The sequence below is a fragment of the Suricata suricatta genome, chromosome 8 (genome assembly GCF_006229205.1).
Source record: "Suricata suricatta isolate VVHF042 chromosome 8, meerkat_22Aug2017_6uvM2_HiC, whole genome shotgun sequence".
In the NCBI taxonomy this organism is placed as follows: domain Eukaryota; kingdom Metazoa; phylum Chordata; class Mammalia; order Carnivora; family Herpestidae; genus Suricata; species Suricata suricatta.
In genome coordinates, this window is record NC_043707.1 from 17,871,427 (window position 1) to 17,884,826 (window position 13,400).

A 13,400-nucleotide genomic window follows, 5' to 3' on the forward strand; every position below is an offset into this window, starting at 1 on the left:
GTGCTCCAGAATTTCCACTTAGGAAGAGCTTAAGGTAGCGGGGTTTGCTGGAGGGGGAGGCTAGGGGGCGCTTGCATAGCAACCATAGTTCACTGCATAGCAACCATAATGTTTACTTGAACTGGGGGACGAGGGAGTTGGTGGGGACTGCGGGGTAGGGGAGTTAATTCGCCACCCCGTGGCACTTCACTTTGCCGTGGATGCTAACCAACCAGCACGGTAGCTGCTGAAATCCGCGCGCCCCTCCCGGAGCCGCCCGGTGAGCCGGCCCTCCGCGCAGCGCCCTCCGCCCTCCCCCCCGGGGTGGATGGTTTCTTCCGTTCTCCCGGCTGGTAAAGGTTCCGCGCTCCCGAGTCACAAAGCGCGGGGTCACGTGGGCGGGCCGGTGCGCTTTGTGACGCCGCGGGCCCCGCCTCCCGGCCCGCCTATCCGCGCACGCCAGCCCCGCCTCGCGCGCGCCGCCCGTGCAGTCCCTGCTTAAGAGACCCCGGAGTGGGTCGCTCGCCCGAGGCCAGGCCGCATCCGCCATAGTGCCTGGCTTGGAGGAGTCGCCGGCGCTGGGTGAGGGCCCGAGAGCGGCAGGGGGGCAGAACAAAAAGAGAGCCCCGAAGCCCTTGCCGTTCCCTGGCCGTTTCCGGGCCTACTCTTGCGGCTCGGGGCCGAAAGGCGACGGGAGCGCAAGGCGAGAGACGCGGAGCACACGGCGAGAGGAAGCGTCGGGGAGCCTCGGCGGCGTCCCCAGGGTCCGCCAAAGCCACCCGGCCGCTGGCTTGGGCCCGGGGTGGTGAGGAAGTGCTTCGAGGCCTAGTTGAGGCCTAGTACCGGCTTTGTGTCTGAGGCGGCGGCGGCGGCGGGGGGGAGGCGGAGCCCGGGGCGGCCTGCGGGAAGGCCTCTCCTCCGCCGACCGCGCGTTTTTGGCCTAGGCCGCGGGCCGCTCGTGGCCTCCGGGGAGCAGGCGACAGGGGTTTATGTGTGGGGGGGCCTGGGCCTGGGGAAGCTGACGCCGGTCGTCCGGAAGCCAGGAGGAGGCGAGAGGCCGCTCGTGGACTCCGGGCCTAGGCCCTCTCCCCCAACCTTCTCCCGGGGCCTGGGTCACCCCAATCCACGGAAAGAGAGACCAACCGGGAGGTGCGGCCGCGCTATGGACCCCTGACCCCGCGGGGTCATTTGGACTCTAACGTTGTGGACTGACCGCTACTGACTGCACCGCCTGCCCCCCGTCTCCTGCCGGCCCTTAGCATGAGCGAGGGGGACCCAGCCGGGTGACATTGTGCCCGTTGGCGGATTCTCGATTTCCCCTTTTCCCGTCCTCGTCCGCTTCCTCCCTTATGAAGTGCTTCTGAGTACCGGGGGCGGGAGGGGCGGTTCTGGATTATTGTTTTTACGAACCCCTGCTTGTGGTTGGGGGGTATTTAATCTGAGGCCTTAGGGTCCTTCGGTGTCTTTCGAGTGTTTTTTGTGTGTACATATTTTGCTCTTAAGTTTATAAATATACATATATTGAGAGTGTCCACGTCTCCTCGCTGAACCTTAGGAATCTTTGGCACCATGTCCTGTGTGCATTATAAATTTTCCTCTAAACTCAACTATGATACCGTCACCTTTGATGGGCTCCACATCTCCCTCTGCGATTTAAAGAAGCAGATTATGGGGAGAGAGAAGTTGAAAGCTGCCGACTGCGACCTGCAGATCACCAACGCGCAGACGAAAGAAGGTAAGAGCCACATGGGCTCCAGATACTCGCTGGTCGGAGACAGACACTGGTACTAGGGCCTGGCAGGAGCCTAACCGCCATTACGTCTCCTGTGGGACTTTGGGCACAACTTTCATGGAGATCCGAGGGCTGCAGCCGTCGGCCCGGGAGTTTAACTGGCTTGTTTCATTTCTGTGTGCTTGGGATCATCCGTGCCAGGCTAATCCGAAAACATGGAAGTCTGATTATTCTTCCCAAATGTTAATTTATTCTGAGGATTTGGGTGGGAATGGCCGACGGGTATTACGTCCAGGCTCTTGGGGTGCTTGTCTTGTGGCGTTTTCCAACTTGCTTTTTCCTCGGAAGGAGGGGAGGGGAGCTTATGCTGGCTTCTGTTTTTGTTAAAGCAAATTAGAGCTGCTTCTCTAACTTTGTAACCTGACAGGTTTGGGGTTCGGTGGCCAGTTTTCTGTACTCCTTTTCTTCCTGTTTTTGTGTACTTAATTTATTTTTGTTTTGGAGTTGCCTGTGTCGTGGAGAAGTGACCCTCACTTAAGTATTTTGGAGGATTTAATCCGGCCTGCCTTGAACGTTTTTGGAATTGCTTTTGGAACTTGATGTGTTCTGATGTCACCACTTTTGTGTGTGAATTCCAGTATTAGTAGTACAGTAATTAAGTGGTTGAACTCCTAGTTCATCATGGTACTCTTAAAAAAAAAAAAGGGCAGTTTAGTAAATATTAAAAGTAAAAGGTTTTTCTTTTTTAAAGTAGTAATTGCTAGACTTTGCATGGTTATTTTGTTACAAGGGTACAGAAAATAGTAGGCTACTACTGCATGAGTTTCCAACAAGCCGCTGATTGGAAACATTAAGTACTTTCCCCTTTTTAAAAGGATTTTATAATGTTGAAAATTTAATATTGGATATGACGATGTGATAAACAGTCTTTTTAAAAGATTATGGCTCTGCATTTGTTTTGGCTTTTTCTCAGTACTGTAATGCTGATGTGTAGTTTTCAGTAGGTCAGTCTTTCATCAACAACTTTAGCTTAAGGTGTGACTTAGGTTCTTTTAGTTGGAACTTTGGGGGATCCCCTCACTTCTAGCAGATATGAGTTTGGGGTTTTTGAGATTTTCTTTTTAAATAATCTCTATGCACAACGTAGGGCTTGAACTCAAGAGATCAAGAGTCCTGAGATCAAGAGTCCCGCAGGCTCCACCAACTGAGCCAGCCAGGCATCCATAGCCTATTGTTTTTAATAGAGTAAATCTTGTCATTTTAAAAAGCTGTTTCCCATTTATATCCAGACAGAAGTATAATTGTATTATATTAAGGAATGGCACTGCTGGCATGACTCAAATATTTATTGAGGAACTTTATTCACATGGTAACATGAAAAAGAATATTCTTCACCCTCCCCCCCCTTTAAAGTGTCCTATCGAAGGGATACTTCACATGAAGCTTTGGTAATTATAATTGTGTGTAGAATCGTCTACTTTAAGGAAAGGAAAAATTGCTGATCATCACGAACAGTTGAGAAACATCTTTTTAAAGTAGTGTTCAAGAAAATACCTTAAAAGAAATACTCTTTCTTTAAAGCCACTAAATGTGTCCCTTAAGTATTGCCATCACACTTCATGGCAGATGGATTTATGAGAATTTCAGGATATATGGATATGGTAATAATACTCATAAATAAGAGGAAAGAAAACATAAATGAAAGTAAGGAATACAAAGATAATTTTAATCATATACCAGGCAAGTTTTGTATTTTACTGGAGTATTAAATGATTTCATCATTTGGATCTTGACTTGTCCGTCTTTTCCATCTAATCACTGAATACAACTTTGTTAGATTGGAGTAAGTAATAGTTGATGGAATTCCTGTCCAAAAATCTAAGGGTTTTGTGGCATTGTGTTATTTTTTTTTTCCAAGCCAGGAAATTATATGATGTATAATTTTTACAAACCCTGAAAACCAGGGAAGTGTTCTACCCAGCAGCCTATTTACTTTTATATGTTTGTGTGAACTGTCCTTATTGGAGAACGGTTTGTTAGATGGGTTAAGAGGAGGAGCTTCTGGGGAGAGCATGTGCATTTTGTTCAATCCTCAGATTAGGAGAGGAAAAGATACCATTGGTAGTAGAGGATAGTCACTAAATGAGTTTTAGGGGAAATAATGTCCAGTGTCACAGGCAGTTGAGTAAGAATGGGTTGAGTTTTAAGCACCATCCAGTGAATTAGAGAGTACAGAATTAATGTTTATAGCCTCATAGTTAGGAGGTTGCCCGGGAGAGGATGCTAAACTGGATCACTTTAGTTTATTTGAATTAATGTTTAAATTACCCAGTATATCACATTTCTGTAAAACATTCCATAGAGTTTTGGAAATCTGGCCATGTTCAGGACCCTTATATCTGATGAGACCAAAATACTTGGATCAGAACTTCATGATTTAGATTAAGAGTCTTGCTCCTTTATTTCTGGACTATATTTCAAAACAAATCCTAAATGATTCTTCCTAAAAAATTTTTTTGAGCTTTCCCATTGCTTTTCTGTTTTTCCTCCCCCTCCAGAACAGAACAAAACAAAACAAACCTTCATTCTGAATTGAGTGTGAAAGATTTGAAAGCTGAGAATGAAGTATTTTTAAAAGACTCTTATTATCTTTATCCATTTGTCAGATTCATCTTGTTTTTCATTCTGAAATCCATAGTCTTCATGTTTTTGGATCAAAAATTACCCTGACACCTGGAAAAGGTCTTTTAAACCTAACAGGCTACCTATCAGTAAGGTATTTTAAGGGTAGGGAGTCACCAGTTGTAATTCAGGTACTTAAAATGTCAAATCAGAGCTTCTGGTGTAGGGGCACCTGTCTTTAGTCTGACACAGTATCGTGCCGATCAGAAAGCTACAGTTCAGAAACTTTTTGTCAAATGTTTGACCCCAAGTTTTGTTTCTAGAATTTACTTTTTGATCATCCCCCATCTTCCTATTTTTCTTACAGCCTGCTTAAAATTTGGGACTATCATGAACTATCAAAGCAATGATGATAGTCTTCTAATGGTATGCCTGAATCTAGGAAATTGCATCACATACAGTTTGCTACTTGAAATATACTGAAAAGAACCCGTTCTTGAACAATTTAGTTTGTAACAGGAAATGACTAATAGTGTTATGATTAAAACTAATTATATATGTGTGTACATAGATATAAATAAGCTTAAAATGCTTGTATGTGTGATAAATTGAAATAACTGGAAGAGCAGAAGTAGTCAGCCGCTGCAATAAACTCTGTAATCTTAAGAATGAGCCCTAATGCCTGATTGTGTGAGTCAGGGAGATGGGTACATTCTTGCATCTGTCTCGCTGTAATAGGTTATTTTTCTTTTTGGTAAGTTTACAAATTCCTTCTGCAGGAAATCTTTTTACCCATAGTTAAATTAATTGGTCTGGCTTCTCTTTTAATTTCCTTCTTCTAGAACTATTGCAAGTAATTGAGAATTAAGAGTAGAAAATAGGATCCATTCATCCTCCCTGTTTTCTTTACAGAAAATGACATCACTGTTCTTCCGGTTGCTTAAACCAGGAACCCAGTTACTTATGCCTCATTGCTCTTTTACTTTCATCTCCTCCGCCGCCATTAAATCTGATGATTGTCTTATCAGTTCTACCTCAAAGTATTCTGATTCTCTCTATTTCTTCACCTGTCACTACGCAGCACAGACCATCTCTTACAAGGACTTTGCAGCAGCGTCCTCATTAGTCACCCTGTTTCTACTCTTGTTCCCTTATGGGTTCATTTTCCACATAGATACCAGAGTCATCTTTTTTGTTTGTTTGTTATTAATATAAATCAAATTGTTGTCATTTTTGTTTAAAATCCTTCAATTACTTTCTTTGTACTTAGAAACAAATATAAATGAATATGTGACCTGTAATTCAAGTCATTCTTTTCATTATCTGTCCTTTACTGATTTTTTTTCACCTGCTTTTCTTTCTGTCTTTAAATGCTCTGTCTAGCTGTTTTGCACATCTGTCTGGCTTCTCCGTCTTTAAGTTTCAATGTCAGTTCCCACAGAGGCCTTGAATCAACACTTTACCCAAAGTTGCATGCCAATACTAATTCTTTTTTTTTTTTAATTTTTTTAATGCTTTTTATTTATTTTTGAGAGACAGAGAGAGACAGTGTGAGCAGGGGAGGGTCAGAGAGAGAGGGAGACACAGAATCTGAAACAGGCTCCAGGCTCTGAGCTAGCTGTCAGCACAGAGCCCGACGCGGGGCTCGAACCCACGAACTGTGAGATCTGACCTGAGCCGAAGCCGGACACTTAACCGACTGAGCCACCCAGGCGCCCCTAATTCTTTTTATAAAACCCTTTGTTCTCTATTCAAAACATCATAATTTCTTTCGTCTGTGTTTTTTAGTAATATTCATGTTGAGGGGCAAGGAGAAACAGAATGTCTTCATTTAAATTCCAGCTTTTTCTCATAGTTCAGATGTTTAGCATTATTGGCTAAATTGGGGAATGACTTAGTCTTAACTGAGATTTGGGGTTCCACAGAAGTAGAGGCACCAGAGCCAAGAACCTGCTGGCAGTATTTGGTGTCCTTTGAAGAGAACCTCCTTATGGCTATGGATATAAGTTCTGACAGTATCAGTAATCTAGAGGCAAGGAACATGCTCTCTTAAATTTAAATTCGTTTTCCATAAAATTAATCTTTGGTTGAAGTTTTCTAACTCTTGAGGACTGAATTACCCAAATCGCCAAAGAGAAATTCAACTCTTTATCTTTTTTACAGAATATACTGATGATAATGCTCTAATTCCTAAGAATTCATCCGTAATTGTTAGAAGAATTCCTATTGGAGGTGTTAAATCTACAAGCAAGACATATGTTATGTGAGTGTTTATCAAATCTCATGTATTTAAGTCCTCAAAATACTTTTTTATTTTGTGAGGAAGAACAAGTATTTTAGAATTGAACTCATTACCCTAATAAGTATATCTTCTCAATCCTCAGAATGGTGAGGATGGGGTTGTTATTTCCTATTTCTTCCCCCAGTTAACTTAACCTGTAGTTAGTAGTAGTAAGAGCTATCAGGAGGAATTTTTTGCTTTGTAATATTTACAGAGAAAATGATGCTCAAATTGGTGAATAAGTATTTGCATACGCTTTTGTTTTTTATTTACACACTTTTCTTACTATTCTTTCACTATACAAATATATATATATGTATATATATGAGTGTGTTGGGAGATTTGTCCTGAATATTTTGACAGCATCAGGAGTATTCAGTAATGCTAACATTTGCTTCTCAATAAGGGGCTTTTGTTGGGAGGCTTATAGAGTTTATAGGATTTATTAGCACAGGCTTAGGTTTGATTCCATTTGCAGCTTCCCACCAGTTGTGTGACTTTTTGGGTAAGTTCCCTAAAGCCTCAAAGTAGATTCCTCAAAATAATATTAGGGATATGAGTACTTCACTCCAGAGGAAAGCTGTAAGAATTGAACAGTGCCTGGCCCATGGTAGATGCCCATTAATGGAGTAAGAACACTGCAGTATCTTAGCACTAGTCTAGAGTTTCAGAAATTCAGGAAAGGAGCAGGATTAAAACTTAATCCCTGCTTTCTTGTAGTTTTAATTGTGATAGAATTCTAATAATGTGAAAAGGGTAGTGATTTGAAATTCTGGCAAATTCTGTTTTTGGCCAATGAAAAATTCTGGAATTTCCCAGTTCTAGGAAGTGGAATGTGTCCTTGGAATAGAGGTTAAAAAGTTATTTCTTGGAGCTTTCCTTGTAGGGGCAAATACTCATTCTAAGATTGTCATTAGTTTGCTGTCAAGTTATACTCCATATCCCAGCATTTGGAGATCCTTTTGTGTAATACCTTCTGTGTAGTCACAGTTTTAAGACCTGAATAGTTTTTAAAATCTGAACTATGTGCTTTTAACTGTGTAATTTTAAAAAATGATAAGGAAATAATTCCTAGAATTTGGTGTGAAACTACATTTTAATTTACAAAGTGCTTTTTAAAAAGAGTAAACATATAGTTTTCAGTTGATTTTTTTTTTTGGGGGGGGGGATACCAAGAAGCTCTTAGAGAATTATTTGAAGTACATGGGAAAATAGTTGCCTCTTACAGAATTGCTTGTTAATTCACTGTGTGTGAGATTGCCTTTGTAATAGAATTGTCTTGTAAAATGGCTCAAAGTTTGTTGAGCAATACTAGAAAATGAAAGCTTTTTTTAAATCTCAGGACTTACAAATCACATGCAGACTTAGAAACTCCTTTCAGATGCTCCCTAACATTCCTCTATAGTCAGGACAGCATCAACTTCAACTAAGCATTTAAGTACTGTTATTTAGGAACTGAACCCCCGCCCCCTTTCCTGTGTGGCCTTTTAAAATAATTTCTTCTTGGGCTTTATTTGTATGTACTTGAAAAAATCAATCTGTTTATTTCTTCATAACCACCAAACTCATTCTTTGAACTAAAATACTGTCTGAGTATATTGTGTTTTTCTGAAAGTTAGAATTCTTGTTTAACTTTGGTCGATGTTTTGAGACTTAAAAAAAAATTAAAATTAAAATAACTATCAACCTGTCTTTCTGGATTTGAAATTTAGTTTTTAGAGCACAGCAGTTTCTCAGGGATCCAAATTATAGGTGTTAACAGTGGTCTTCTTTTCAAGAAAATTTGATGTGTGAAAGTTTACATTTGTTAACTATTAAAAAATTGGGGAATGATATAATTTGGTTGTTCAGTTTATTAAGAAATAACTATAAAGTTTCTTAAGATCTTCATGCCTTTGAGAAAACATTTATTGTTTTCTATATATTCTAGAATTCCTTGGTATAGACTTTTGGCCACAGATATGTCTTAAACTGTATAAAGGTGGTTTATAACCTTTATACAGTATAAACTGTATAAAGATTAAGTAATATATTTATTACTTTGGATACATCTATTCTAGAATTCCTTGGTAGGGAGTTGGGTTTTTTTTGTTTTGTTTTTTTCGGGTTTTTTTAGCCACAGGTATGTCTTAAACTCTTTAAAGGTAGTAAAGATTAATCAAAGTAGTGTACTTATTACTTTGGAAATTGGCTGTTTTTAAATGTTTATACAAAGAAAAATTGTGTTTATAAACACGTGATTTGACATACCTGTTAAGATGTTTTAGCATAAAAATTCATAAGTAACTCACTATTTATGTTATTTTTGTTTTTGTTTATTTTTTAGAAGTCGAACTGAACCAGTGATGGGAACTTCAAAAGCAGTATGTAAAAACACAATCTCACACTTTTTCTACACATTTACCTTTTACCTTTATAATGTAGCAGTGAAGTGAATCATTTAGAACTTAATATCCAACTGATTATAGTACATATTGTAAATAAAATGTATTTGGATGACAGCTCAGCTGAAAATGGATATATGTGGCATGATTTGCACACTTACTTTGTAGAAATGGGTAATTTGTGCCCCCCAAAAATGCTGTTTCATATTAATATGATAGCACTCTCCCTGTATGACACTGTGTTGTACAGTTAATGTATGATTCTTTTTAGACCATGTAGGTTTTACACAAATGAACATGATAACATGTTCTACATCTGTCTGTCTATAGTTAGTATTTTGTATGTATGTACAGGCTGTTGTGTGCTTTTTGTTTCTTGCAATAAAAAAAATGTTTGGAGTGTATATTTTGCCATTTTCACGTTGTATCACTTAGTTTTTGTTAGTTTTTTCTGCCTAATTGATGGCTTTAAAAAATGCATTAGCAACATGCAACGCTAATATGAAAGTTTGATGCTTTTTCCAAGTTCAGACACATATAGAAAAGAGCTTTCCAAAGACTTTTGATGCAGCTTTATTCAGTTTTGCTTTATTTGGCAATTTCAAGCATTTATTCTTTGTTTACATCTGTACTATAAAAGTGAGACCGGAAATTGGGCCCCCTGAGTATATAAATGTCTCAGTGATGATTTATACAATTCCGTACATTGTTTTAAAATTTTAATACAAGGTCTTCCAATTCTAGGCTGCTTAGTTCTCCAAAATAAAATATTTCCCTCTTATCAGATATTAAAATGCTGCATTAATTATAAGCTAATTGAAAGCTGTAGCTTATCAAAGGTAACTCCCCTTAAGTGGAATAATCTCTTAATTTTTATGATCATAGCTACAGTATGACACCACGTTGACTTGAAGCTCTTAAGTAAATGGTAGTGGTATTCCTAAGTTGTGGGGCGAAACATTTGTTTCAGAATGTAGGTCTGTAGTAACTGAGTTCTGTAAACTTGATGGTTCTCTAAACATTTTACTGCTCAGGCTTGATTTGTACACAATACAAGATGTCTGAAATCTTCATTTAGAATTCAAGGGTATTGCTTGCTGTTTCACTTTATCCTTTTTAAATACTACTGATCTTTAATTGTGTATCAGGCATTTCACTAACCTTGGATCATTGCATCTTAAACATGATAATATAGAATATCTGAACTTTGGACTTGTTCACTGAAGTATATGGCCTTTAGTTCTCATGGAACTAAATATAGTGATTCAAAGATCAAACCTTAGTGATTTGGGGTTTTTTTCCCCACTCTCTGGGGTATATGGGTGTTTTTTTGTTTGTTTGTTTTTTTGGGTTTTGTTTTGTTTTGTTTTGTTTTTTGGGTTTGTTTTTGGTTTTGGTTTTTTGGTGGTTTTTGGTTTTTTTTTCTTTTTGGTTTTTAAAGCATAATGCTGTAAAAAAAAACAAAAAACAAAACTGTCCAAGTTTGTTTTGCTGGTGATTGGTTTAAAACTGATTTTATGTATCCAAATGCTAGCACAAATCAGAGTGACTATCCTGGTGACTGTAGTGGTTAATGTAACACATTTTGTATAAAGTACTTTTATATAGTATTTAAACTAATTCAGATGAAGTTTTATTTCTTGAAAACAATTATTTCCTTTTTGTTTATTAGCATGTGTATAAACACAAATCACATGTTCATAAATAAAGTTAACATTCTTTTAGCCTTGTGTGTTCCCTGGCATGTCTGTATTACGCTGATAAGAAGCAGTTTATTTTATGCTTATTTAGGTTTCTCTTTTCTTTTCTTTTCTTTTTTTTTTTTTAATACTTTAAAAGTGGCTTTAATTTTTAGGTAGAATTGTCTGAAATGGAGACATTAGATAACTTAATATCCCCAACACTTATTTGCTTGGGGTACATATGCTGGCGTGTAGGATGAGAGAATATATTCATTAAGCATAATTAATGCCCATCTTATGAATCACGTATTCTTGTACACATTCACAAAAGCCAAGTAAGATAGAGCCACTAAACCAGATTTCTGATTAATGCAAGTAAATATGTGTACATCTTTGGTAACTTAAGCCAACTGTAATCAAGGATGGCTATTTCTGTCCGTATTCCTTAGCGTGTTTTATTTAGCCATCTTTCATGTTGGTATTCCAAAGCTGGATGGTCTTCCTGTTTATTAAATATCAGAATTGCATTTTGTAGGATCCTTTAATTTCAAAAGCAAGTGTAAGTGGCATAAAATATTTCAGATTCTTTCTCCCAGAAGCAAGACCACAAATTAGATGTGGGAAAGTGGGTTAATTTAATGATGTCCACAGTATGCATTGATCAGTTTTTTTGAAGAGGATTTTTTTTAACGTGCATTTTTTAAATCAGTATCTGAGAGTTAATACAGTTATTGCTACTTAGTACATATAAATTCCTAGTCATTTTAAAACCCTTTAGCAATTTTCACTGATTTCTAGTTCCTTGCTTTTTGTAGAAAACTATTAGATGCCTTTCACAACTTGTGGTAAATTTGATTTCTTATACTTTAAGGTATTTAAGGTGCTAGAATAATTGGGGGGGGGGAAGTGATATAGATGTTGTTGAGTATCTTAAACCACTTTATCCAATACGAATACCCAACTCAACAGAAAACTAAAAGACATGAAAGCCTGACATTAGAACAAAAAAACATATATCATAGTGGGAAGAAAAAAATGTTAGTATTTTAGTTCTAGCTTTAAGAAAGTTAATATGACTGCCTTCTTTTAAGGAAATGATCAGTGTTCATATTCTAGATAGTAATGGGCTATTTTGAAGGGTTATTGTTTCATTGGTTAGAAACAGTATAGATGATGCTTGACAGCAGTCTTGTTATTTAAAGTAAAAAATTCCTAGCTAATGCAAAAAGTAACCCTTTTCAAAATAGATTGAGATGATCAGAATTTATTCTGGATAAAGATAGGATATTTATGTGTTTTTTAAGCTTCCTTTGAGATTAGTTCTGTAACGAAAGAACACTTAAAAGCTAGATGAGAATAAGAACACACTGGTGAATTATACAGTTGCATATTAGGAATGTGGAGTTAGTGCATGATGAATTCTGTGGCCTCTCAGTGGGGAGCTAAGAACCTTTGGTGAAGTAAGCATCCAGTAATACTATCCATTAAACTTTTTAAACCCTAAGATATTTATAAAATACATTTTAAATTTAGCCGACATGATTTTTATTGATTGAACTCCTGCTGTGGTAGGCATTGTGCTAAGAACTTCATATTGAAACTGGTAACATTTCTGTTGGGGGCTGTAAGTCATGCTGCTTTTATTTTAATATTAGTTCTCTGGAATACTTGAAGAATACCTGATGAAGACTCCGTTGTTGTTGTCGTTGTTGTTGTTTTTCTTTGATCCAGACATCTCGTTACATCCTCTCCATTTTAAACAAGAGTTCTGACCAATAATGTATGGGAAGTTTATGACGTGTTGAATAAGCAACCCAATTACTATATAGGAAGCAAATAATGTCTTCATTTTGGTACTCTTACAGAGAAATCATATCTTTAGCATTAGGTGTTAAAGGTGTGTGTGTGTATATAGATACACACTCTTTAAAAACTGATACTAAAATCATTTCAGGGGATCAAATAATGAAAAATCTTAAAATGCAACATTTGAAAAAACATTAAAATTTTTTTATTCCTCAATATATAATACTTGCTCCTTTTGATTAAATTAACTTTCTTCACGCATTATTAAAGTTCATCCTCCTGTAATATCCCTGTTTGCCTTTGCCCCACGCTACCTCTGGCTTTCCTTTTTTTGGCCTAACATCTTTGCCCTGATGAAATTGTGGTTTCTTTGGCAAGAACCCATTCTTACTCTCTGTGTGGGAGAATAAACAAACTTATTCAGACTGAACAGTACATACTTAGAAAAAAAGTAGCAATTATGTGGGAGCTGTTTTATTAAAGCAATCTTCTGAGCCTTTAAAGAGCTGCTTGTTTTTACTGTGTTATATAATGGCAGTCCACGAAAGCTAGAAAGATTTCTTATTCTCCTTATCTTGAGCGTTACCAGATTTAGAGACCATTGATAGATATGGGACTCTTAATATCAGTCACTGCTCTGAATATATTTTCTGTGATATATTTTTCTTTATCCTGTTTGGTTTTTCATTGTAATTGAATCCCCCTCAACTTAAGCCTTTATTATATGTGTGAAATATGTAGAGAAGGGTAAAGTGGGGTGAGGTACAGTTTCAGGTTTAAAACCGGGAATAACATTCTTGAGAAAACGTCTAAGAAAATGCCCAGTATTTGAACATTAATTGGCAGTAGGGACTAAATGATCACTTTCAGATGTTTTCAGTGTGGAACTTGAATGTGTGTTTAATTTTTTGTGA

The 13,400-nt window shown here is 38.0% G+C and overlaps 1 protein-coding gene across 2 annotated transcripts in view; it reads left to right on the top strand.

Moving 5' to 3' along the window:
- Nucleotides 1-437: 437 nt before the first annotated feature.
- Nucleotides 438-13,400, top strand: part of RBBP6 (RB binding protein 6, ubiquitin ligase) — a 31,443-nt gene continuing 18,480 nt past the window's right edge. For both annotated transcript variants that reach the window (XM_029946064.1, XM_029946065.1), the window contains exons 1-3: nucleotides 438-1,714; nucleotides 6,497-6,596; nucleotides 8,941-8,977. In XM_029946064.1, the coding sequence (XP_029801924.1) occupies nucleotides 1,549-1,714; nucleotides 6,497-6,596; nucleotides 8,941-8,977 (303 nt within the window). In that variant the 5' untranslated portion in view covers nucleotides 438-1,548. The remainder of the gene's footprint in view (nucleotides 1,715-6,496; nucleotides 6,597-8,940; nucleotides 8,978-13,400) is intronic.